Source organism: Mobula hypostoma, chromosome 4, assembly GCF_963921235.1.
Source record: "Mobula hypostoma chromosome 4, sMobHyp1.1, whole genome shotgun sequence".
Classification (NCBI taxonomy): Eukaryota; Metazoa; Chordata; class Chondrichthyes; order Myliobatiformes; family Myliobatidae; genus Mobula; species Mobula hypostoma.
The window spans coordinates 631,601-657,764 of record NC_086100.1 but is presented as its reverse complement, the minus strand read 5'-3'; the positions used below and the strand labels follow the sequence as shown (position 1 = coordinate 657,764).

At 45.5% G+C, this 26,164-nt stretch overlaps 1 protein-coding gene across 5 annotated transcripts in view; it reads left to right on the top strand.

Annotated features, from left to right (window-relative positions):
- The window catches only part of mynn (myoneurin), a 467,776-nt gene that overhangs the window by 340,022 nt on the left and 101,590 nt on the right, over window positions 1–26,164 (top strand). For 3 of the 5 annotated variants that reach the window (XM_063045223.1, XM_063045224.1, XM_063045222.1), the window contains exon 2: window positions 986–1,288. The exons of the other annotated variants lie outside the window; for them this stretch is intronic. In XM_063045223.1, coding sequence (XP_062901293.1) covers window positions 1,020–1,288 — 269 coding nt within the window. In that variant the 5' untranslated portion in view covers window positions 986–1,019. The remainder of the gene's footprint in view (window positions 1–985; window positions 1,289–26,164) is intronic. 5 annotated transcript variants of the gene reach the window in all.

Below are 26,164 nucleotides of genomic sequence, written 5' to 3'. Positions count from 1 at the left end.
AGTACTTGTCGCAGTCACTACACTGGATTTGTCTCTCAGTCACATTTTATTGTTCTTTGAGTTTTGATAGGTTCCTCCTCAAAGTTGCAGTCCATTTGTGAGCATCTGTGATATTGTGTTGCTGAAGCAGTCTTGCTGTCATTTTTGAGATGTTCTTTATGTCTGGCAATGCAATTCATTTATTCGTCTTTCGTGTAGTTTGTATATTCAGGTTTCTGATCTTGAGGCACCTTTGGATGAAGCTTCTTGAATATCCATTCTGTTGAAAATGTGACTGATAGAACAAATGTTATCTACAAAATCCAGTGTAGTAACTAAGACAAAAACTACGTTGGTCAAACAGGAAGAAAACTTATCAGCCAGGCTTCATGAGCATCAGCTAGACTGCAGTAGGCACGACCCGCTGTCACTAGTTCATGAAGATGAAGATGAAGAAGAGCCATTTCAACTGGACGACAGCCAGAGTCTTGACTCAAGCAAGAACAAGAAAAGAACGAGGATTTCTCAAAGCGTGGTTCTCTACAGAAGGATCCATCAACAAACACATCGATATAGATCTGGATTTGAACCCTTACAGTGAAAAGAGAAACAATGATATCAACAATCAATGAATTGCCAGTAATCTTGGGATCTGGACAGTAAAGCAAGTATTTCCAATGGACCTCCCTTGAAGCTAGCTGATCAGAATCTTCTACTGTTAAACTGCTCACAATATTTTGAGCCAGCCAACCTGATCACGATGTCTAATCAATATCCATTCAATCCCTGGAGGCATCCTGAGTAGACAACACCCTCAGCAGCGTACTCATGATGGCTTCTGGATTGGAGCCAAAACGTCTGCAAGCATTTTGCCAAGCTCGGTGATCAAGCAGACTTCCAACTAGCCAATCCGAGTTAGCAATGTTCTGCAGTATTTCAAATGCTTAACTATTACATATATCTGTTTAATTGTAACCATCTTTCTGATGTCTTTAATGATTTTCAGGTGATAGGCAGACCCCACTAGTGCAGCCACAGCCATGAAGCAGATGCATCACTGCAAGCAGCTCCTTGACCAGTTGCAGCGGCAGCGTCTGGACGGCTTTCTGTGTGACTGCACGGTCGTGATTGGTCAGTTACAGTTCAGGGCTCACCGCAATGTTCTCGCTGCGTTCAGCAGCTATTTCCAAGCGGTTTACGAGCTCTCGTTGGTAAATGATGTGGTGTTTCTGGATCATAACTATATCAGCTCGGAGGGGTTTCAGAAGCTGCTGGATTTTGTGTACACTGGCAATATTCATGTTGATGGGTGAGAATTCTTCTGTTGATGTTTTATATCAGAGAACAGAATGAAGTATGTTCAAGCATCATATTCAGAACTCGGTAAGATACAGATGTGGAGGAGATGCTTCTGTTAATTAGATTGATTCTAAATTCTACAAATTAATTACACAAAGCATTGAGCCATATTTCCATTATTACCACCACATCAGATTGCCACATGGTGGTCGGTGCCTATGAATTACTATAAATATTCTCTGTATTATACACCACAAACTGTGTCCACCAATGTCATACGATTGTTATTTGGATGTGTGTGTGTGTGTGTGTGTAAGGGTGTAGCCAGAGCCCAGTGTGTGGTAACCAGGACCTTCTCGGTAGCACAGCCACAGTTGAATTGGTGCAGGAGGCCTCATGGAGATCTGGGAGCAAGTGATTTAAAAAAGGAACTTCTGTGCGATTTCAACTTTCTGAGGGGGACAGTCACAATTTGTTATCAAGTACAAATAAAAATAAGGCAGCAATAAGTGGAGGGTTAGTTGTGTGAGAGGACCAGTGTTAGAGTAGGGAGGCTTTGGCTCAACAGATATCAGTGAGAACAGGCTTGGGTGAGGTATGTTTCTGGTAAGTTTCTTCTTCATTCTTCATTCTTCGTCTATTAGTGCATAGTTGGAGCAGTGAGAATGGCTCGAGAGGCTGCGTTGTGTTCTTTGCGTGAGATGTGGGAATTCTGAGAGATCTCCAGCCTCCCAGATAACTACTTCTGCACCAGATGCACTGGGCTGCAGCTCCTCAGAGAACTTGTTAAGGAACTGGAACTGCAGCATGATAATGTTCTGCTCATATGGGAGACTGAAGAGATGATAGATAGAAGCTCAGGGAGGTAGTCACCCCTAGTTTGCATGAGGCAGGTAAATGCGTGACTGTCAGGAGAAGGCAGGGAAATGGCTAGTACAGAGTAGCACTGATATGTATGGATCTATTTCTTTTAGAGCAATGACTCCCCATAGCACTATGCATGATCTGTCGTCTAGACATGCATATTGATCTGTTGTATACGTATATGCATTGTTTGTTCTCTCCTCTCCTCTCTCCTCATTTTCCTATCTCTCCTCTCACTCCTCTCCTCGCTCTGCTCTCTCCTCTCCTCTGTCTCTCCTCCTCTCTCTCTTCACTCTCACTTATCTCTTCCCTCCCTCTCCTCCCTCCCTCTCTTTCTCTCTCAGACACACTCTCTCACTCTCACACTCACACTACTCACTCACTCTCACGTGAATACACCAGTTTAGGTCACCTCCCATGTGTGTGTCTTTTATTTTAATTGATACGCAGTTGTGCACAGACACAACAAATTAGCACCGAGTTCAAACCTGCATGCCAGAAGATATCACGGACTGCATCGACAGTTATGGAATGAAACAGCGAGAGGAAAGCCATTACAGACACTAACAAAGGGATGCGTGAGTAATAATGCACAGTACACAGTGAAAGACGCAACTGGCAAAGTTAAAGTGAAAGTTATGTGGCATTGGCTTCAGTCAGGAAAGTTGGCAAATTTTATAGTACGAATGAAACCTGGGAGTCATATATCAAGAGGGTTGAACTGTATTGTTAAGCAAACAATATGGAGGAGCAAAAGAAAGCTGCCACGCTTTTTAGCTTAATGGGCCCTAGGACGTACAGTTTCTTGCACAACCTAGTTGAGCCTGAAAAGCCAGCAAGCAAGATGTTTGACAAAATTGTTACAATCACTTAAGCCCTAAACTGCTGGTAATAACTGAGAGATTTAGATTTTACAAAATGCTCCAGTCAAAGAATGAAAGCATTTCTGAACACATTGTAGAACTGTGGAAACTTGTCCAGTATTGTGACTTAGGAATGGACTTTTTTTATGTATGAAGGGATAGGCTTACATGTGGCATGCATAGTCAAAGCATTCAGGAGAGGCTACTGTCAGAAAGAGACCCAACCTTAGGATGGCCATTGACTATTACAATATCTTCAGAGATTGCGGCAAAGTATGCTGCAGAACTACGGAAAAAGAGGTTAGAATGTCCCTGCACTGTGCAAAAAGTAAAAAATTTTATCAATCCTTCCATGTTGGTTCAAACTTATTGAGTATAAGAGCTGAAATATTATGATGAGGTTGTATAAGGCATTGGTGAGGCCGAATCTGGAGTATTGTGTTCAGTTTTGGTCACCAAATTACAGGAAGGATATTAATAAGGTTGAAAGAGTGCAGAGAAGGTTTACAAGGATGTTGCCGGGATTTGAGAAACTCAGTTACAGAGAAAGGTTGAATAGGTTAGGACTTTATTCCCTGGAGCGTAGAAGAATGAGGGGAGATTTGATAGAGGTATATAAAATTATGATGGGTTTAGATAGAGTGAATGCAAGCAGGCTTTTTCCACTGAGGCAAGGGGAGAAAAAAACCAGAGGACATGGGTTAAGGGTGAAGGGGGAAAATTTTAAAGGGGACATTGGGAGGAGGGGGCTTCTTCACACAGAGAGTGGTGGGAGTGTGGAATTAGCTGCCAGGTGAAATGGTAAATACGGGCTCACTTTTAACATTTAAGAAAAACTTGGACAGGTACATGGATGAGAGGTGTATGGAGGGATATGGTCCAGATGCAGGTCAGTGGGACTAGGCAGAAAAATGGTTCGGCACAGCCAAGAAGGGTCAAAAGGCCTGTTTCTGTGCTGTAATGTCCTGTGGTTCTGTGGTTCTAGGTACTTAATACTTTGCTTCAGTATTCACTATGGAAAACGATCTTGCCGATTGTAGGGATGACTTATAGTGGATTGAACAGCTTCAGCATATAGACATTAAGAAGGAAGACGTGCTGGAGCTTTTGGAAAGCATCAAGTTGGATAAGCCTCCGGGACCAGACGATATGTACCCCAAGCTACTGTGGGAAGTGAGGGAGGAGATTGTTGAACCTCTTGCGATAATCTTTGCATCATCAATAAGGACAGGAGAAGTACTGGAGGATTGGAGGGTTGCAAATGTTGTTTCCTTTTTCAAGAAAGGGAATAGAGATAACCCAGGAATTTATAGACCAGTGAGTGTGACTTTGGGGGTAGGCAAGTTACATAGAAACATAGAAAACCTACAGCACAATACAGGCCCTTCGGCCCACAGAGTTGTGTCGAACATGTCCCTACCTTAGAAATTACTACGCTTACCCATAATCCTCTATTTTTCTAAGCTCCATGTACCTATCCAAAAGTCTCTTAAAAGACCCTATCATATCCACCTCCACCACCGTTGATGGCAGCCCATTCCACGCACTCACCATTCTCTGCATAAAAAACTTACCTCTGACATCTCCTCTGTACCTGCTCCCCAGCACCTTAAACCTGTGTCCTCTTGTGGCAACCATTTCAGCCCTGAGTAAAAGCCTCTGACTATCCACATGGTCAATGCCTCTCATCATCATATACACCTCTATCAGGTCACCTCTCATCCGCCGTCGCTCCAAGGAGAAAAGGCCGAGTTCACTCAACCTGTTTTCATAAGGCATGCTCCCCAATCCAGGCAACATCCTTGTAAATCTCCTCTGCATCCTTTCTATGGCTTCGACATTCTTCCTGTATTGAGGCGGCCAGAACTGAGCACAGTACTCTAAGTGGGGTCTGACCAGGGTCATATATAGCTGCAACATTACCCCTCGGCTCCTAAATTCAATTCCACTATTAATGAAGGCCAATACACCGTACACCTTCTTAACTACAGAGTCAACCTGCGCAGCTGCTTTGAGCATCCTCTGGACTCGGACCCCAAGATCCTTCTGATCCTCTACACTGCCAAGAGTCTTACCATTAATACTATATTCTGCCATCATATTTGGTCTACCAAAATGAACCACCTCACACTTATCTGGGTTGAACTCCATCTGCCACCTCTCAGCACAGTTTTGAATCCTATCAATGTCCCAGTGTAACCTCTGACAGCCCTCCACACTATCCACAACACCCCCAACCTTTGTGTCATCAGCAAACTTATTAACCCATCCCTCTACTTCCTCATCCAGGTCATTTATAAAAATCACAAAGAGAAGGGGTCCCAGAACAGATCCCTGAGGGACACCACTGGTCACCGACATCCATGCAGAATATGACCCATCTACAACCACTCTTTGCCTTCTGTGGGCAAGACAGTTGTGGATCTACAAAGTAATATCCCCTTGGATCCCATGCCTCTTTACTTTCTCAATAAACCTTCGATGGGGTACCTTATCAAATGCCTTACTGAAATCCATATACATAGTCAAAGTCAGACTTTATTGATCCCGGGGGAAATTGGTTTTCGTTACAGTTGCACCATAAATAATACATAGTAATACAACCATAAACAGTTAAATAGTAATATGTAAATTATGCCAGGAAATAAGTCCAGGACCAGCCTATTGGCTCAGGGTGTCTGACCCTCCAAGGGAGGAGTTGTAAAGTTTGATGGCCACAGGCAGGAATGACTTCCTATGACGTTCTGTGTTGCATCTCGGTGGAATGATTCTCTGGCTGAATGTACTGCTGTGCCCAACTAGTAGTGGTTATGTAGTGGATGGGAGACATTGTCCAAGATGGCATGCAACTTGGACAGCATCCTCTTTTCAGACACCACCGTCAGAGAGTCCAGTTTCATCCCCACAACATCACTGGCCTTAAGAATGAGTTTGTTGATTCTGTTGGTGTCTGCTACCCTCAGCCTGCTGCCCCAGCACACAACAGCAAACGTGATAGCGCTGGCCACCACAGACTCATAGAACATCCTCAGCATTGTCCGGCAGATGTTAAAGGACCTCAGTCTCCTCAGGAAATAAAGACGGCTCTGACCCTTCTTGTAGACAGCTTCAGTGTTCTTTGACCAGTGGAGTTTATTGTCAATTCGTATCCCCAGGTATTTGTAATCTTCCACCATGTCCACACTGACCCCCTGGATGGAAACAGGGGTCGTCGGTACCTTAGCTCTCCTCAGGTCTACCACCAGCTCCTTAGTCTTTTTCACATTAAGCTGCAGTTAATTCTGCTAATACCATGTGACAAAGATTCCTACCGTAGCCCTGTACTCAGCATCATCTCCCTTGCTGATGCATCTAACTATGGCAGAGTCATCCGAAAACTTCTGAAGATGACAAGACTCTGTGCAGTAGTTGAAGTCCGAGGTTTAAATGGTGAAGAGAAAGGGAGACAAGCCAGTCCCCTGTGGAGCCCCAGTGCTGCTGATCACTCTGTCGGACACACAGTGTCCTACACTACATACACTACATCTACTGCTGTTCCTTCATCAATATGTTTAGTCACATCCTCAAAAAATTCAATCAGGCTCATAAGGCATGACCTGCCCTTGACAAAGCCATGCTGACTATTCCTAATCATATTATACCTCTCCAAATGTTCACAAATCCTGCCTCTCAGGATCTTCTTCATCAACTTACCAACCACTGAAGTAAGACTCACTGGTCTACAATTTCTTGGGCAATCTCTGCTCCCTTTCTTGAATACAGGAACAATATCCGCAACCCTCCAATCCTCTGAAACCTCTCCCGTCCCCATTGATGATTCAAAGATCATCGCCAGAGGCTCAGCAATTTCCTTCCTCATCTCCAAAAGTAGCCTGGGGTACATCTCATCCGGTCCCAGCGACTTATCCAACTTGATGCTTTCCAAAACCTACAAATCCTCTTTCTTAATATCTACATGCTCAAGCTTTTCAGTCCGCTGTAAGTCATCACTACAATCACCAAGATCCTTTTCCATAGTGAATACTGAAGAAAAGTATTCATTAAGTACCTCTGCTATTTCCTCCGGTTCCACACACACTTTCCCACTGTCACACTTGATAGGTCTTATTCTTTCACGTCTTATCCTCTTGCTCTTCACATACTTGTAGAATGCCTTGGGGTTTTCCGTAATCCTGCCCGCCAAGGCCTTCTCATGGCCTCTTTTGGCTCCTAATTTCCTTCTTAAGCTCCTTCCAGTTAGCCTTATAATCTTCTGGATCTCTAACATTACCTAGTTCTCTGAACCTTTTGTAAGCTTTTCTTGTTGACTAGATTTATTACAGCCTTTGTACACCACGGTTCCTGTACCCTATCATTACTTCCCTGTCTCATTGGAACGTACCTATGTAGAACTCCACACAAGTATCCTCTGAATATTTGCCACATTTCTTCCGTACTTTTCCCTGAGAACATCTGTTCCCAATTTAAGCTTCCAATTTCCTGCCTGATAGCCTCATAATTCCCCTTGCACCAAATAAACGCTTTTCTAACTTGTCTGTTCCTGTCTCTCTCCAGTGCTATTGTAAAGAAGATAGTATTATGATCACTATCTCCAAAATTCTCTCCCACTGAGAGATCTGACACAAGGTTCATTTCCCAATGCCAAATCAAGTACAGTCTCTCCTCTTGTATGTTTATCTACATATTGTGTCAAGAAACCTTCCTGAACACACCTACCAGACTCCACCCCACCTAAACCCCTTGTTCTAGGGAGATGCCTTTCGATATTTGGGAAATTAAAATCTCCCATCACGACAACTCTGTTATGATTACAGCTTTCCAGGATCTGTTTCCTTATCTGCTCCTTGATATCCCCGTTACGATTGGGTGGCCTATAAAAGACACCCAGTAAAGTTATTGACCCCTTCCTGTTCATAACCTCCACCCACAGAGACTCCATAGACAATCCCTCCATGACGTCCACCTTTTCTGCAGCCGTGACACTATCTCTGATCAACAGTGCCACGCCTCCACCTCTTTTGCCTCCCTCCCTGTCCTTTCTGAAACATCTAAAACCAGCACTTGAAGTAACCATTCCTGTCCCTAAACCATCCAAGTCTCTGTAATGGCCACCACATCGTAGCTTCAAGTACTGATCCACGCTCGAAGCTCATCCGCTTTGTTCACAATACTCCTTACATTAAAATAGACTGGATAGTAATAACAGGATTGGTCCAAGTCAGCATGAATTTACGAAGGGGAGATCGTGCCCCGACGCTAGCAGGCATGAACTTTCAATTGCGGCGCCTGCCATTGATCTCGGCGGCTCCAACACCTCAGGACATATTCAAAACCCGGACTCCAGCAACGACCATGCACACATTCGAAGTGATTACGCAACCACCAACTGCGACTCCAGCCTTGAACTCCAGGCCGGGTCTTTATGTGCTGCTGTTGTGACTCCCGTCTCCCCTTCCCCCACCACCACTCTGCAACCCCGTCTTCCTCAGATCCCACCGTCAGCTCCTGGGCCCTCAGAGGCTCCATCTTCCTCTCACCCCAACCCTCCCCTCTCCACTGACACCCCCAGCCTCCCCCCTCCCCCCTCTGATCCCAGCTCTCATCCGTGCCGGGTCTTTACCATCCCCTCCGACCTTCAACTGTCGGAGGCAGAGCGCTCTGTTCTCAGTAAGGGCCTCACGTTTGTCCCCCTTCGCCCACACCTCAGCGAGTTCCGTGTTCGCCACGATGTGGAACTTTTCTTCCGCCGTCTCCGTCTCCGAGCCTACTTCTTCGGCAAGGACTCTTCCACCCCCACCAATGACCCCTTCTCCCGTCTTCAACCCTCCTCTTCTTCATGGACACCCCGCTCTGGTCTTCTGCCTGCTCTGGATCTCTTTATTGCCAACTGCCGACGGGACATCAACCGTCTCGACTTCACCGTACCTTGTCCCCATTCCAACCTCACTCCTTCGGAACGCTCTGCTCTCCACTCCCTCCGCACTAATCCTAACCTTATTCTTAAACCCGCTGATAAAGGGGGTGCTGTTGTAGTCTGGCGTACTGACCTCTACCTTGCCGAGGCACAGCGACAACTCGCGGATACCTCCTCTTATTTACCCCTCGATCGTGACCCCACCAAGGAGCACCAGGCCATTGTCTCCCACACTATCAACGACTTTATCCGCTCAGGGGATCTCCCATCCACTGCTACCAACCTTATAGTTCCCACACCCCGCACTTCCCGTTTCTACCTCCTACCCAAGATCCACAAACCTGCCTGTCCTGGCCGACCTATTGTCTCAGCTTGCTCCTGCCCCACCGAACTCGTTTCTGCATACCTCGACACTGTTTTATCACCCCTTGTTCAATCCCTTCCGACCTATGTTCGTGACACTTCTCACGCTCTTAAACTTTTCGATGATTTTAAGTTCCCTGGCCCCCACCGCTTTATTTTCACCATGGATGTCCAGTCCTTATATACTTCCATCCCCCATCAGGAAGGTCTCAAAGCTCTACGCTTCTTTTTGGATTCCAGACCTAATCAGTTCCCCTCTACCACCACTCTGCTCCGTCTAGCGGAATTAGTCCTTACTCTTAATAATTTCTCCTTTTGCTCCTCCCATTTCCTCCAAACTAAAGGTGTAGCTATGGGCACCCGTATGGGTCCTAGCTATGCCTGCCTTTTTGTTGGGTTTGTGGAACAATCTATGTTCCATGCCTATTCTGGTATCTGTCCCCCACTTTTCCTTCGCTATATCGACGACTGCATTGGCGCTGCTTCCTGCACGCATGCAGAACTCGTTGACTTTATTAACTTTGCCTCCAACTTTCACCCTGCCCTCAAGTTTACCTGGTCTATTTCCGACACCTCCCTCCCCTTTCTAGATCTTTCTGTCTCTGTCTCTGGAGACAGCTTATCCACTGATATCTACTATAAGCCTACTGACTCTCACAGCTATCTGGACTATTCCTCTTCTCACCCTGTCTCTTGCAAAAACGCCATCCCCTTCTCGCAATTCCTCCGTCTCCGCCGCATCTGCTCTCAGGATGAGGCTTTTCATTCTAGGACGAGGGAGATGTCTTCATTTTTTAAAGAAAGGGGCTTCCCTTCCTCCACTATCAACTCTGCTCTTAAACGCATCTCCTCCATTTCACATACATCTGCTCTCACTCCATCCTCCCACCACCCCACTAGGAATAGGGTTCCCCTGGTCCTCACCTACCACCCCACCAGCCTCCGGGTCCAACATATTATTCTCCGTAACTTCCGCCACCTCCAACGGGATCCCACCACTAAGCACATCTTTCCCTCCCCCCCCTCTGCATTCCGCAGGGATCGCTCCCTACACAACTCCCTTGTCCATTCGTCCCCCCCATCCCTCCCCACTGATCTCCCTCCTGGCACTTATCCGTGTAAGCGGAACAAGTGCTACACATGCCCTTACACTTCCTCCCTTACCACCATTCAGGGCCCCAAACAGTCCTTCCAGGTGAGGCATCACTTCACCTGTGAGTCGACTGGGGTGATATACTGCGTCCGGTGCTCCCGATGTGGCCTTTTATATATTGGTGAGACCCGACGCAGACTGGGAGACCGCTTTGCTGAACATCTACGCTCTGTCCGCCAGAGAAAGCAGGATCTCCCAATGGCCACACATTTTAATTCCACATCCCATTCCCATTCTGACATGTCTATCCACGGCCTCCTCTACTGTAAAGATGAAGCCACACTCAGGTTGGAGGAACAACACCTTATATTCCGTCTGGGTAGCCTCCAACCTGATGGCATGAACATTGACTTCTCTAACTTCCGCTAGGCCCCACCTCCCCCTCGTACCCCAGCTGTTACTCATTTTTATGCACACATTCTTTCTCTCACTCTCCTTTTTCTCCCTCTGTCCCTCTGAATATACCTCTTGCCCATCCTCTGGGTCACCCCCCCCCCCGTCTTTCTCCCTAGGCCTCCTGTCCCATGATCCTCTCGTATCCCCTTTTGCCTATCACCTGTCCAGCTCTCGGCTCTATCCCTCCCCCTCCTGTCTTCTCCTATCATTTTGCATCTCCCCCTCCCCCTCCAGCTTTCAAATCCCTTACTCACTCTTCCTTCAGTTAGTCCTGACGAAGGGTCTCGGCCTGAAACGTCGACTGCGCCTCTTCCTATAGATGCTGCTTGGCCTGCTGCGTTCACCAGCAACTTTGATGTATGTTGCTTGAATTTCCAGCATCTGCAGAATTCCTGTTAGTAGCGATTAACAGGTCCCTTTCGGAATGGCAGGCGGTGACCAGTGGGGTACCGCAGGGTTCAGTGTTGGGACAGCAGCGGTTTACAATATATATTAATGATTTAGATGAGGGAATTAAAAGTAACATTAGCAAATTTGCCGATGACACAAAGCTGGGTGGCAGTGTGAAATGTGAGGAGGATGTTATGAGAATGCAGGGTGACTTGGACAGGCTGGGTGAGTGGGCAGATGCATGGCAGATGCAGTTTAATGTGGATAAATGTGAGGTTATCCACTTCGGTGGTAAGAACGGGAAGGCAGATTATTATCTAAATGGAGTCAAGTTAGGAAAAGGGGAAGCACAACAAGATCTAGGTGTTCTTGTACATCAGTCACTGAAAGCAAGTATGCAAGTACAGCAGGCAGTGAAGAAAGCTAATGGCATGCTGGCCTTCATAACAAGGGGAATTGAGTATAAGAGCAAAGAGGTCTTTCTGCAGCGGTACAGGGCCCTGGTGAGACCACACCTGGAGTACTGTGTGCAGTTTTGGTCTCCAAATTTGAGGAAGGACATTCTTGCTATTGAGGAAGTGCAGCGTAGGTTCACAAGGTTAATTCCCGGGATGGTGGGACTGTCATATGTCAAAAGATTGGAGCGACTGGGCTTGTATGCTCTGGAATTTAGAAGGCTGAGAGGGGATCTTATTGAAACATCTAAGATTATTAAGGGATTGGACACGCTGGAGGCAGGAAGCATGTTCCCGCTGATGGGTGAGTCCAGAACCAGAGGCCACAGTTTAAGAATTAGGGGTAGGCCATTTAGAACGGAGTTGAGGAAAAACTTTTTCACCCAGAGAGTGGTGGATATATGGAATGCTCTGCCCCAGAAGGCTGTGGAGGCCAAGTCTCTGGATGCTTTCAAGAAAGAGATGGATAGAGCTCTTAAAGATAGCGGAATCAAAGGTTATGGGGATAAGGCAGGAACTGGATACTGATAGTGGATGATCAGCCATGATCACAGTGAATGGCGGTGTTGGCTTGAAGGGCCGAATGGCCTACTCCTGCACCTATTGTCTATTCTCTATTGACACATCTCAAACTGTCCATCTGAACGTGCCCCTTCTCTATCACCTGCCTATCCTCCCTCACACACTGTCTCCAAGCTTCCTCTATTTGTGAGCCAACCACCTCTTCCCCAGTCTCTTCAGTTTGGTTCCTACCCCCCAACCATTCTAGTTTAAACTCTCCCCAGTAGCCTTAGCAAATCTCCCCACCAGGATATTGGTCCCCCTGGGATTTAAGTGCAACCCATCCTTTTTGTTGGAGAAGATCCTGAAAGGTAGGACTTGGGAGCATGCGAAGACACATAATCTGATTAGGGATAGTCAGCATGGCTTTGTCAAAGGCAGGTCGTGCCTTACAAGCCTGATTGAATTCTTTGAGGATGTAACATTGATGAAAGTAGAGCAGTGGATGTAGTGTATATGGATTTCAGTAAGGCATTTGGTAAGGTTCCCCATGCGAGGCTCCTTCAGAAAGTAAGGAGGCATGGTATCCAAGGAGACCTTTCTTTGTGGATCCAGAATTGGCTTGCCCATAAAAGGTAGAGAGTAGTTGTAGACGGGTCATGTTGTATATGGGGGTCGGGGATCAGTGGTGTGCCTCAGGGATCTGTTCTGAGACCCCTCCTCTTTGTGATTTTTATAAATGACCTGGGTGAGGAAGTGGAGGGATGGGTTAGTAAGTTTTGCTGATGACACAAAGATTGCGGGTGTTGTGGATAGTGTGGAGGGCTGCCAGAGGTTACAGCGGGACATCGATAGGATGTAAAACTGGACTGAGAAGTGGCAGATGGAGTTCAGCCCAGGTAAGTGTGAGGTGGTTCATTTTGGTAGAACAAATATGATGGCAGAACATAGTATTAAAGGTAAGACTCTTGGCAGTGTGGAGGATCAGAGGGATCTTGAGGTCCGAGTCCATAGGACACTCAAAGCTGCTACGCAGGTTGATTCTGTGGTTAAGAAGGCTACGGTGCATTGGCCTTTATCAACCGTGGGATTGAATTTAGGAGCCAAGAGGTAATGTTACAGCTATAAAGAATCCTGGTCAGACCCCACTTGGAGTACTGTGCTCAGTTCTGGTCACCTCACTACAGGAAGGATGTAGAAACTATAGAAAGGGAGCAGAGGAGATTTACACGGATGCTGCCTGGATTGGGGAGCATGACTTAAGAGAATAGGTTGAGTGAACTTGGCCTTTTCTCCTTGGAGCGACGGAGGATGAGAGATGATCTGATGGAGGTGTACAAGATGATGAGAGGCATTGATCGTGTGGATAGTCAGAGGCTTTTTCCCAGGGCTGAAATTGCTAAGACGAGAGGACACAGTTTTAAGGTGTTTGCAAGGAGGTACAGAGGAGATGTCAGAGGTAAGTTTTCTGCGTAGAGAGTGGCGAGTGCGTGGTATGGTCTGCCAGCAACAGTGGTGGAGGCGGATACGATGGGGTCTTTTAAGAGACTTTTGGATAGGTACATGGAGCTTCGAAAAATAGAGGGCTATGGGTTACCCTAGGTAATTTCTAAAGTAAGTACATGTTCGGCACAGCATTGTGGGCCGAAGAACCTGTATTGTGCTGTAGATTTTCTATGTCTCTTCTTGTGAAAAAGTCTATGAAATCACCATGCAATGATTGTCAGCTCATGGTAACCCTATGTTTCAAGGGATCTCAATGAGACGAGACCAACAGTCAGTATGTCAAAGAATGCTGATGTGTTGGTCCCGTTTTGTGGTTCCCTCTAAACTGTGTACGCGTGTGTTAGAGAATCTGCATGAAGGACGCCGGAGTTTAGTCAAAATGAAGTTTCTCACCCAGAGCTGTGTGTGATGGCCAGGAATAGATAAATAGATTGAAGACTTGTCCAAAAGCTGTTTGGGATGCCAGAAAGTTCAAAATCCACCCCCAAAGGCACTATTGCCCTGTGGGAGGGGCCGTCTTCACCATGGCAAAGAGTACTTACAGTATTGACTTTGTTGAGCCATTCATGGAATCCATTGTTTCGATTGCTGTGGATGCTCATTCAAGGTGGCCTCAGCATAGACTGTTTCCGCCCTATGAACTATCTTTTGCCAGAAATATCTTACCAGGACAAATTGTGAGTAACAACAGACCACAGTACAGGTCAGAAGAATTCCGACTATTCATGAAGAAAAATGGCAGCTCCTCACCACCCAGCAATGAATGGGTTAATGAAAGGTTTATCCAAACCTTCGAGAAGTCCATTAAAGCTATGGACAAGGAGAGCATTACTCTGCAGCGCAAAGTTGACAACTTCCTTCTTGTATATCAGAACTCTGTTCATACGACGGTAAATCACACACCTGCAATGCTGTTCATGAGCAGGAATCTGAGATCTCACATAGACCTGAAACCAGATCTATGGAGGGAAGCGCAGAGTAAACAGTACAGCCAGTTGCCAAGTGAAGCAGCAAGGAGCTTCGAGACTGGACAGGAAGTCCTGGCGCGTGATTACCGAGAAGACAAGTGGACTCCTGGTCAGAAAGCTACAAGAACTGGACCACTGATGTACACAGTGGATGTTGGAGATCAGACATGGAGATGTCGTGTGGACCAGATACTGGATGCTGAACCGAAGAACTCACCTGAGTCGATTGCATCCAACAATTTGGACACATTACAGCTGCAGGACTTACCCCTCAGTGATGATCATGTTGCTGACAGCAACATATCACCAGCAACTGAGGATACAAGACACCTGCCAAACCTGATGTCACTCCACAGGTCCAGAGGCCCAGAGCTGAAAGAAACAAAGCCATCCAAAAGACTAAATCTTTAGAACTGTGAAGTTAGTTACACACTGTTATTGTGAAAGCATGTTTATTTGGAATATGGGTTCTGAAAGGGAAATTAAATGTTTTGTACATATACAGTTTTATGTTGCATCCTAAAGGAGGAGGAAGTGTAATATGTGGATCTATTTCTTTTAGAGCAATGAATCCCTGTTGGCTATGCATGCACATTCTCTTTTTCTGTCTCTCTCTCGTTCTGTCACTGCAATGTGGATACACCTGTTCTGGCCACCTCATGTGGCATGCGTGTTTTGTATTTTAATTGATATGTAGTTGTGCACAGACAAAACAACCTCTGTGGCCGATCTCCTCAATAATAAATATACCGTTTTGGATATCGTTGAGGGGGACGACCAACCGTTTGGGTGTGGGGGGTGTGTGGGGCTGCAGCGACCAGGCCTCTGGCACTGAGTCTGGCTGTGTGGCTCAGATGGGAAGGGGGAGAAGAGGACTTCAGGAGTGATGCAGGATTCCGTTGTTACAGGAATAGACATGAGATTCTCTGGACCCGATAGAGAAACTTGGTTGATATGCTGCCTTCCAGGTGCCAGGGTCAGGGTTGTCTTGCATCAGGCCCAGACATTCTAAAGGGGGAGGGTGATCAGCCAGAAGTCTTGGTACATATTGGCATCAATGACATAGGTAGGAAAGTCAAGGAGGTCCTGAAGGGAGAATTTAGGGAGCTTGGTAGAAAGTCGAAAAGCAGGACCTCCAGGGTACCAATCTTGCCAGTGAGGGTAAGAATAGGATGACTTGGTGGATGAATGTGTGACTGAGAAACTGGTGTAGGGAGCAGGGTTTCTAATTTATGGATCATTGGGATCTCTTTTAGGGAAGATATGACCTGTACAAAAGGCATGGGTTACACGTGAACCCGAGGGGACCAATTCCTTGTGGGCATATTTGCTATAGCTGTTCTGGAGGGTTTAAAATAACTTGGCAGGGAGATGGGAACTAGAATGATAGGGCTGTTGGTTTATGAACAGAGGCAGTGTGCAGTGAGGCTGTCAGGAATTGTGTAAGGTAAGGGACAGCTATGTACGAAGCCAAAAGAGATGGGAGAGATCTTAAACAATTTATTTTCTTCGGTATTCACTAAGGAGAAGGATATTGAATTGTGTAAGATAAGGGAAACAAGTAGGGTAGTTATGGAAACTATGATGATTAAAGAAGAGGAAGTACTGGCGCTTTTAAGGAATGTAAAAGTGGATAAGTCTCCGGGTCCTGACAGGATATTCCCAAGGACCTTGAGGGAAGTTAGTGTAACAGGGGCTCTGACAGAAATATTTCAAATTCATTAGAAACAGGGATGGTGCCCGAGGATTGGTGTACTGCTCATGTGATTCCATTGTTTAAAAAGGGTTTTAAGAGTAAACCTAGCAATTATCGGCCTGTAAGTTTGACATCAGTGGTGGGTAAATTGATGGAAAGTATTCTTAGAGATGGTATATACAATTATCTGGATAGACAGGGTCTGATTAGGAACAGTCAGCATGGATTTGTGCGTGGAAGGTCATGTCTGACAAATCTAATTGAATTTTTTGAAGAGGTTACTAGGAAAGTTGACGAGGGTAAAGCGGTGGATGTTGTCTATATGTCTTCAGTAAGGCTTTTGACAAGGTTCCACACGGAAGGTTAGTTAGGAAGGTTCAATCGTTAGGGATTAATATTGAAGTAGTAAAATGGATTCAGCAGTGGCTGGATGGGAAACGCCAGAGAGTAGTGGTGGATAACTGTTTGTCATGTTGGAGGCCGGTGACTAGTGGTGTGCCTCAGGGATCTGTGCTGGGTCCACTGTTGTTTGTCATATACATTAATGATCTGGATGATGGGGTGGTAAATTGGATTAGTATGCAGATGATTAGATTATGAGGACACTCAGTCCTCGTTTATTGTCTTCAGAAATGCATGCGTTAAGAAATGATACAGTGTTCCTCCAGAGTGATATCACAAAAAAAAGGACAAACCAAAGACTGATACTGACAAGACCACATAATTATAACATATAGTTACAGCAGTGCAAAGCAATACCATAATTTGATAAAGAGCAGACCATGGGCACGGTGAAAAAAAGTCTCAAAGTTCTGATCAACTCCAGATAGTCCCGATAGCAGGCGTCAAAAGGGAGAAACTCTCCCTGCTGTAAACCTCCAGGTGCAGACAACTGCCGATGCATTGGAAGCACCTGACCACAGCTGACTCTTGAGTCGGTCCGAAAACTTCGAGCCTCTGACACCAAACACCATCTCTGCCGAGTGCTTCGACCCCACCCCGGCCGCTGAGCAACAAGCAAAGCCGAGGACTCGGGGCCTTCTGCTCCGGAGATTCTGGATCACACAGTAGCAGCGGCAGCGAAGAAGGCATTTCAGAAGTTTCTCCAGGTGTTCCTCCATACTCTCATGTATGTCTCCATCAAATCAGGATTGTGCACGGCACCCTACTTGACAGACTACAGATATCATTCACGGGAGTGGCTGCCGCGCGCTGCGTCGCGCCGACATCTTCTCCTCCTCCTCCTAAGATAGGTGGAGTTGTGGATAATGAAGTAGGTTTTCAAAGCTTACAGAGAGATTTAGGAAAGTTAGAAGAGTGAGCTGAAAGATGGCAGATGAAGTTTAATGCTGATTAGTGTGAGGTGTTACATTTTGGTAGGACTAATCAAAATAGGACATACATGGTAAATGGTAGGGCATTGAAGAATGCAGTGGAACAGAGTGATCTAGGAATAATGGTGCCTAGTTCTCTGATGGTGGAATCTCATGTGGATAGGGTGTTGAAGAAAGCTTTTGGTATGCTGGCCTTTATAAACCAGAGCATTGAGTGTAGGAGTTGGGATGTAATGTTAAAATTGTACAAGACATTGGTGAGGTCAAATTTGGAGTATTGTGTACAGTTCTGGTCACCGAATTATAGGAAAGATGTCAACAAAATAAAGAGAGTACAGAGGAGATTTACTAGAATGTTACCTCAGTTCCACCACCTAAGTTACAGAGAAAGGTTGAACAAGTTGGGTGTTTATTCTTTGGAACGTAGAAGGTTGAGGGGGGACTTGACAGAGGTATTTAAAATTATGAGGGGGATAGATAGAGTTGACGTTGGATAGGCTTTTTCCATTGAGAGGGGAGATTCAAACAAGAGGACATGAGTTGAGAGTTAAGGGGCAAAAGTTTAGGAGTAACACGAGGCGGAACTTCTTTACTCAGAGAGTGGTAGCTGTGTGGAACGAGCTTCCAGTGGAAGTGGTAGAGGCAGGTTCGATTTTGACATTTAAAAAAAAATTGGATAGGTTTATGAACAGGAAAGGAATGGAAGGTTATGGGTTGAGTGCAGGTAGATGGAACTAGGTGAGAGTAAGCGTTTGGCACGGACTAGAAGGGCCGAGATGGCCTGTTTCTGTGCTGTAATTGTTGTATGTTTATATGGAAGGAAAGGCAATAATAGGGCAAAATTGCCATCAGTGGAATGAGTTGCTGTGGAAAGGGGGACAAAATCGAAAAGGGTGAATACAGGACTGAAGATGTCATCTGAATGCATGCAGTATACGGAATAGAGTGGGTGATCCTGTAGCACAGTTAGAAGTTGGGAGATATGGCATTGTAGGCATCACTGAGTCGTGGCTGAAAGAGGATTATAGTTGGGAGCTTAACGTCCAAGGATACACGTTGCATTGAAAGGACGGGCAGGAAGGCAGAGGGGGTGGCGTAGCTGTGTTCTTAAAAAATGAAATCAAAAGAAGTGACATAAGATTGGAAGATGTGGAATCATTGTGGGTAGAATTTTTTAAAAATGCAAGGGTAAAAAGACCCTGATGGAAATTACATACAGGCTTCCAAACAGTTGCCATGATGTGTGGAGATAGAAGTGGCATGTTTAAAGGGCAATGTTACGATAGTCATGGGGGATTTCAATATGCAGTTGGATTGGGAGTATCAGGTTGGTACTGATTTTGGATTCTTTGAGAGATTATCTGCAGAATGTCTACGAGATAGCTTTTTAGACAAAGGAGAATCGGTTGTTGTTGTTTGCTCAGATTTTTAGAAAGCCTTTGACCAAGGTGCTGCTTAACAAGAAAAGAGCTCATGGAATGATACGAGCATGGATAAAGTATTGGCTGATTGACAGGAGGCAAAGAGTGGGAATAAGGAGACTTTTCTTATTGGCTGCCAGTAATGAGTGGATGTTTGTTTTTACGTTGTATGTCAATGATTTTGATGAATTGATGGCTTTTTGACCAAGTTTGCTGATGATATGAGAATAGGTGGAAGGGCAGGTAGTAGTGAGGAAACAGGGAGGCTGCAGAAGGACTTGTACAGATTAGGAGAACGGGCAAAGAAGCGGCAGATGGAATATAGTGTCGTGATGTGCATGGTCGTGGCCTTGGTAGAAGGAATAAAAGCATGGACTATTTTCTAAATGGGGAGAAAATTCAAAATTCTGTGGCCAAACAGCCTTGGGCATCCTCCTGCGGGCTTATGGTATGAGGAGTGACTGATAGCTCTGGGCCTTTACTTGCTGGACTTTAGAAGAATGGGAGGGCATCTCTTTGAAACCTTTTGAATTTTGAAAGGCCTGGATAGATTGGAAGTGGAGAGCATATTTCTTACATTGGGGGAGTCTAGGACCAGAGGGCACAGCCTCAGATAGAGTGCCATCCATATTAAATTGAATTGAGGAGGAAGTATTTTCGCCAGAGAGTGGTGACTCTGTGGAATTCAGTGCCACAGACACTGTGGACACCAAGTCATTGGGTATATTTAAGGCAGGGGTTGATCGGTTCTTGATTAGTCAGGGCATAAAATGTTATGGGAGAAGGTGGAGGATGGGGTTGAGTGAAATGGTGGAGCAGACTCAGTGGGTCAAATGGCCTGATTCTGCTCCTGTGTATTATGGTCTTATTGTCCAGTATGTGGAGGGTATGTGGTGACCAGGACCCAGTGTGTGGAGGGTGTATGGTAAACTGGGCCCAGTGTGTCGTGGCCTGGCTTCAGTATATGGTGACCATGGCCCAGTGTGTGGAGGTGTGATGGATATTTTCTGATATTCTGCCTCCCATCTATTGGTTGCTGTCAAAGCTCGGTGAAAATAAAAGCTGTTTAATGTGAATATTGTCTGAATCACATGTTGTCTTTTGTGTGACTCACCCCTGAGTGACCATCATTGTAATTTTGAGTGCTGTGTGTTCTGTAAGGCCGATCCCTGAGTGATCGCCATTTAAATTTTGAATGCTGTGTGTTTTGTGTGACTCGTCCCTGAGTGACCGTCATTGTAATTTTGAATGCTAGATGTTCTGTGTGGCCCATCCTGGGTTGGCCATCATCACGAATTTGAGCATTGTGTATTATAAGGGCATTAAACCATAAGACATAGGAGCATAATTAGGATATTCAGCCCGTCGAATCTGCTCCCCCATTGCATCATGGCTGATCCCAGATCCCACTCAACCCCATACACCTGCCTTCGCACCATGTCCTCTGATGCCCTGACAATCAACTTCCGTCTTAAATGTAACTCACAGACTTCGCCTCCATCATAGCCCCTTCTGGCTATATAAAAAAATTACTCCTTACCTCTGTTCAAAAGGGTCACCTCTCAATTTTGAGGCTGTGCCCTCTAATACTGGATTCTAATAGGAAACATCCTCTCCATATCATAAGACCATAAGACCATAAGACAAAGGAGCAGAAGTAGGCCATTCGGCCCATTGAGTCTGCTCTGCCATTTTATCATGAGCTGATCCATTTTATCCTATTTAGTCCCACTGCCCCGCCTTCTCACCATAACCTTTGATGCCCTGGCTACTCAGATACCTATCAATCTCTGCCTTAAATACGCCCAATGACTTGACCTCCACTGCTGCCCGTGGCAACAAATTCCATAGATTCACCACCCTCTGACTAAAAAAATTTCTTCGCATTTCTGTTCTGAAAGGGCGCCCTTCAATCCTGAAGTCATGCCCTCTCGTACTAGACTCCCCCATCATGGGAAACAACTTTGCCACATCCACTCTGTCCATGCCTTTTAACATTCGAAATGTTTCTATGAGGTCTCCCCTCATTCTTCTAAACTCCAAGGAATACAGTCCAAGAGCGGACAAACGTTCCTCATATGTTAACCCTCCCATTCCCGGAATCATTCTCGTGAATCTTCTCTGTACCCTCTCCAACGTCAGCATATCCTTTCTTAAATAAGACCAAAACTGCCCACAGTACTCCAAGTGAGGTCTCACCAGCGCTATTCCTCTAGAAATGAATGCCAACATTGCATTCGCCTTCTTCACTACTGACTCAACCTGGAGGTTAACTTTAAGGGAATCCTGTACGAGGACTCCCAAGTCCCATTGCATCTCAGAACTTTGAATTCTTTCCCCATTTAAATAACAGTCTGCCTGTTTATTTTTTCTGCCAAAGTGCATAACCATACACTTTCCAACATTGTACTTCATTTGCCACTTCTCTGCCCATTCTTCCAATCTATCCAAGTCTCTCTGCAGACTCTCCGTTTCCTCAGCACTACCGGCCCCTCCACCTATCTTTGTATCATCAGCAAACTTAGCCACAAAGCCATCTATTCCATAATCCAGATCGTTGATGTACAATGTAAAAAGAAGCGGCCCCAACACTGATCCCTGTGGAACACCACTGGTAACCGGCAGCCAACCAGAATAGGATCCCTTTATTCCCACTCTCTGTTTCCTGCCAATCAGCCAACACTCTATCCACATATGTAACTTTCCCGTAATTCCATGGGCTCTTATCTTGTTAAGTAGCCTCATGTGTGGCACCTTGTCAAAGGCCTTCTGAAAATCCAAATATACAACATCCACTACATCTCCCTTGTCTAGCCTACTGGTAATTTCCTCAAAAAATTGTAATAGGTTTGTCAGGCAGGATTTTCCTTTAAGGAATCCATGCTGAGTTCTGCCTATCTTGTCATATGCCTCCAGGTACTCTGTAACCTCATCCTTGACAATCGACTCCAACAACTTCCCAACCACCGGCGTCAAGCTAACAGGTCTATAATTTCCCTTTTGCTTCCTTGCCCCCTTCTTAAATAGCAGAGTGACATTTGCAATCTTCCAGTCTTCCGGAACCATGCCAGAATCTATCGACTTTTGAAAGATCATCGCTAATGCCTCCGCAATCTCCACAGCTACTTTCTTCAGAACACGAGGGTGCATTCCATCTGGTCCAGGAGATTTATCGACCTTTAGCCTATTCAGCTTCCTGAGTACTTGCTCTGTCGTAATTGTGACTGCGCACACTTCTCTTCCCTGCCACCCTTGAGTGTCCGGTATTCTGCTGTCTTCCTCAGTGAAGACTGATGCAAAATACTTGTTCAGTTCCTCTGCCATCTCCTCATCTCCCATTACAATTTCTCCAGTATCATTTTCTATCGGTCCTATATCTACTGTCACCTGTCTTTTACTCTTTATATACTTGAAAAAGCTTTTAGTATCCTCTTTGATATTATTTGCTAGTTTCCTTTCATAGTTAATCTTTTCTCTCTGAATGACCTTCTTGGTTTCCTTTTGTAAGGTTTTAAAAACTTCCTAATCCTCTGTCTTCCCACTAATTTTTGCTTCCTTGTATGCCCTCTCCTTAGCTTTAACTTTGGCTTTGACTTCTCTTGTCAACCACGGTTGCATCCTTTTTCCACTCGAAAATTTCTTCTTTTTTGGAATATACCTGTCTTGCACATTCCTCATTTTTCGCATAAACTCCAGCCACTGCTGCTCTGCCGTCTTTCCCGCCAGTGTCTCTTTCCAGTCAACTTTGGCCAGTTCCTCTCTCATGCCACTGTAATTTCCTTTACTCCACTGAAACACCGACACATCAGATTTCGGCTTCTCTTTTACTAATTTCACAGTGAACTCAATCATGTTATGATCACTGCCTCCTAAGGGTTCCTTCACCTGAATCTCTCCAATCACCTCCGGTTCATTACACAATACCCAATCCAGTACAGCCGATCCCCTAGTGGGCTCAACAACAAGCTGTTCTAAAAAGCCATCTAACAGACATTTTACAAATTCTCTCTCTTGAGATCCAGTGCCGACCTGATTTTTCCAATCTACTCGCATGTTAAAATCCCCCACAGTTATCATAACACTGCCCTTCTGACAAGCCTTTTCTATTTCCAGTTGTAATTTGTAGTTCACATCCCTGCAGCTGTTTGGTGGCCTATAAATAACTGCCATCAGGGTCTTTTTACCCCTGCTATTCCTTAGCTCAACCCATAAAGATTCTGCACCTTCCGATCCTGTATCACCTCTTTCTAATGATTTAATATCATTTCTTACCAATAAAGCCACGCCTCCCCCTCTGCCTACCTTCCTATCCTTCCGATACACCGTGTATCCTTGGACGTTCAGCTCCCAGAGACATGCATCCTTTAGCCAGGTCTCAGTGATGGCCACAATATCATACCTGCCCATCTGTAGCTGTACAACAAGATCATCCACCTTATTCCTTATGCTGCGTGCATTTAAGTACAACGCCTTAAGACCAGTATTTGATACTTTTTGCTTTGATTTCACTGCAACTTTATTGCACTTCAACTCATCCCAATGGCTACACATTTGCCCCATCACCTGCCTGTCTTTCCTGACATCTTTACTGCTCACTATCTTAGATTTATTTCTGTTTTCCCCTTCCTCCGCTCTATCATTCTGGTTCCCATCCCCCTGCCAAATGAGTTTAAACCCTCCCTAACAGCTCTATTAAACCTTCCCGCCAGTTTATTGGTCCCCTTCGGGTTCAGGTGTAACCTGTCCTTTTTGAACAGATCATACTTTCCCCAGAAGAGATCCCAATTATCCAAGAATCTGAAGCCCTGCCCCCTACACCAGTCTCTCAGCCAGGCATTCATCTGCCTGATCCGACGACTATTGCCCTCGCTAGCACATGGCACAGGTAGCAATCCCAAGATTACTACCCTGGAGGTCCTGCTTCTCAGCTTCCTTCCTAACTCCTGGAAATCTCTCTTCAGGACCTCCTCCTTTGACCTATCTATGTCATTGGTACCAACATGTACCAAGACAACTGGCTGCTCACCCTCCCCCTTTAGAATATTCAGGACCCGATCCCAGACATCCCGTACCCTGGCACCTGGGAGGCAACACGCCATGCGGGTATCTCCGTCAGGCTCACAGAATCTCCTATCTGTTCCCTTGACTATGGAATCCCCCGCGACTACCGCATTTCTCTTCTCCCTCCTTCTCTCCATCCTATCTAGTCCTTTCAACCTTCAGTAGGTTTCAATGAGATCCCCACGCATTGTTCTAAATTCCAGTCAGTACAGGCCCAAAGCTGCCATCTGCTCATATGTTAACCCTTTAATTCCTGGAATCATCCTCGTGAACCTCCTCTCCAATGACAACACATCCTTTCTGATATAAGGGATCCAAAACTGTTGACAGTGCTCTAAATGTGGCCTGTCTAGTCTTTTATAAAGGGTCAGCATTATTTCCTTGCTTTTATATTCTTTTCCCCTTGAAATAAAACCCAACATTGCATTTGCCTTGTCTACCACAGACTCAACCTGTAAATTAACGTTCTGAGAGTCTTGCACAAGGACTCCTAAGTCCCCCTGCACCTCTGATCTTGGAACCTTCTCCCCATGTAGATAATAGTCTGCACTATTGTTTCTTTTACCAAAATGCATTATTTTCATCTCCCAACACTATATCTGCCACTTTTTTGCCCATTCTTTCAATTTATCTAACCCTGCTGAAATCGCTTTGCCCCCTCAGCAATACCACCTTCTACCTTTCTTCATATCATCTGCAAACTTTGCCACAAAGCCATCAATTTGATTCCTCAGGTCATTGACGAACAATGTGAAAAATAGCAGTCCCAAAACTGACCCCTGAGGACCACCACTAGCCACTGGCGACCAGACAGAAAACATAGGACATAGAATAGTACAGCACATTGCAGGCCCTTCGGTCCACAATGTTGTGCCGACCCTCAAACCCTGCCTCCCATATAACCCCCCACCATTATAATTCCTCCATATACCTGTCTATTAGTCTCTTAAACTTCACTAGTGTATCTGCCTCCACCATTGACTCAGGCAGTGCATTCCACGCATCAACCACTCTCTGAGTAAAAAACCTTCCTCTAATATCCCCCTTGAACTTCCCACCCCTTACCTTAAAGCCATGTCCTCTTGTATTGAGCAGTGGTACCCTGAGGAAGAGGCACTGGCTGTCCACTCTATCTGTTCCTCTTAATATCTTGTACACTTCTATCATGTCTCCTCTCATGCTCCTTCTCTCCAGAGAGTAAAGCCCTAACTCCCTTAATCTCTGATCATAATGCATACTCTAATCCAGTCAGCATCCCGGTAAATCTCCTCTGTACCCTTTCCAGTGCTTCCACATCCTTCCTATAGTGAGGCAACCAGAAATGGACACAGTACTCCAAGTGTGGCCTAACCAGAGTTTTATAGAGCTGCATCATTACATCTCGACTCTTAAACTCTATCCCTCAACTTATGAAAGCTAGCACCCCATAAGCGTTCTTAACTACCCTATCTACCTGGGAGGTCCCTTTTATTCCCACTGGCTGCCTCCTGCCTGTCAGCCATTCCTCTATCCATGCCAGTATCTCTTCTGTAACGCCATAGGACTTTATCTTGTTAAGCAGCTTCATCTGTGGCACCTTATCAAATGCCTTCTGAAACCAAGTAAGTGACACCCACTGCCTCTCCTTTGTCCACCCTGTTTGTTACTTCCTCGAAGAACTCTAACAGATTTGCCAGGCAAGATTTTTCTTCACAGAAACCATGTTGACTTTGAATAATTTTATCATTAATCTCCAAGTCTGATTCCTCATCCTTAATAATAGACTCCAACATTTTCCCAACCACTGAGGTTAGGCTAGCTAGCCTTTAATTTGCTTTCGGTAGGAAAGGTTCCACACGGTAGGCTTATTCAGAAAGTCAGAATGCATGGGATCCAGGGAAGTTTGGCCAGGTGGATTCAGAATTGGCTTGCCTGCAGAAAGCAGAGGGTCATGGTGGAGGGAGTACATTCGGATTGGAGAGTTGTGACTGGTGGTGTCCCACAAGGGTCGGTCCTGGGACC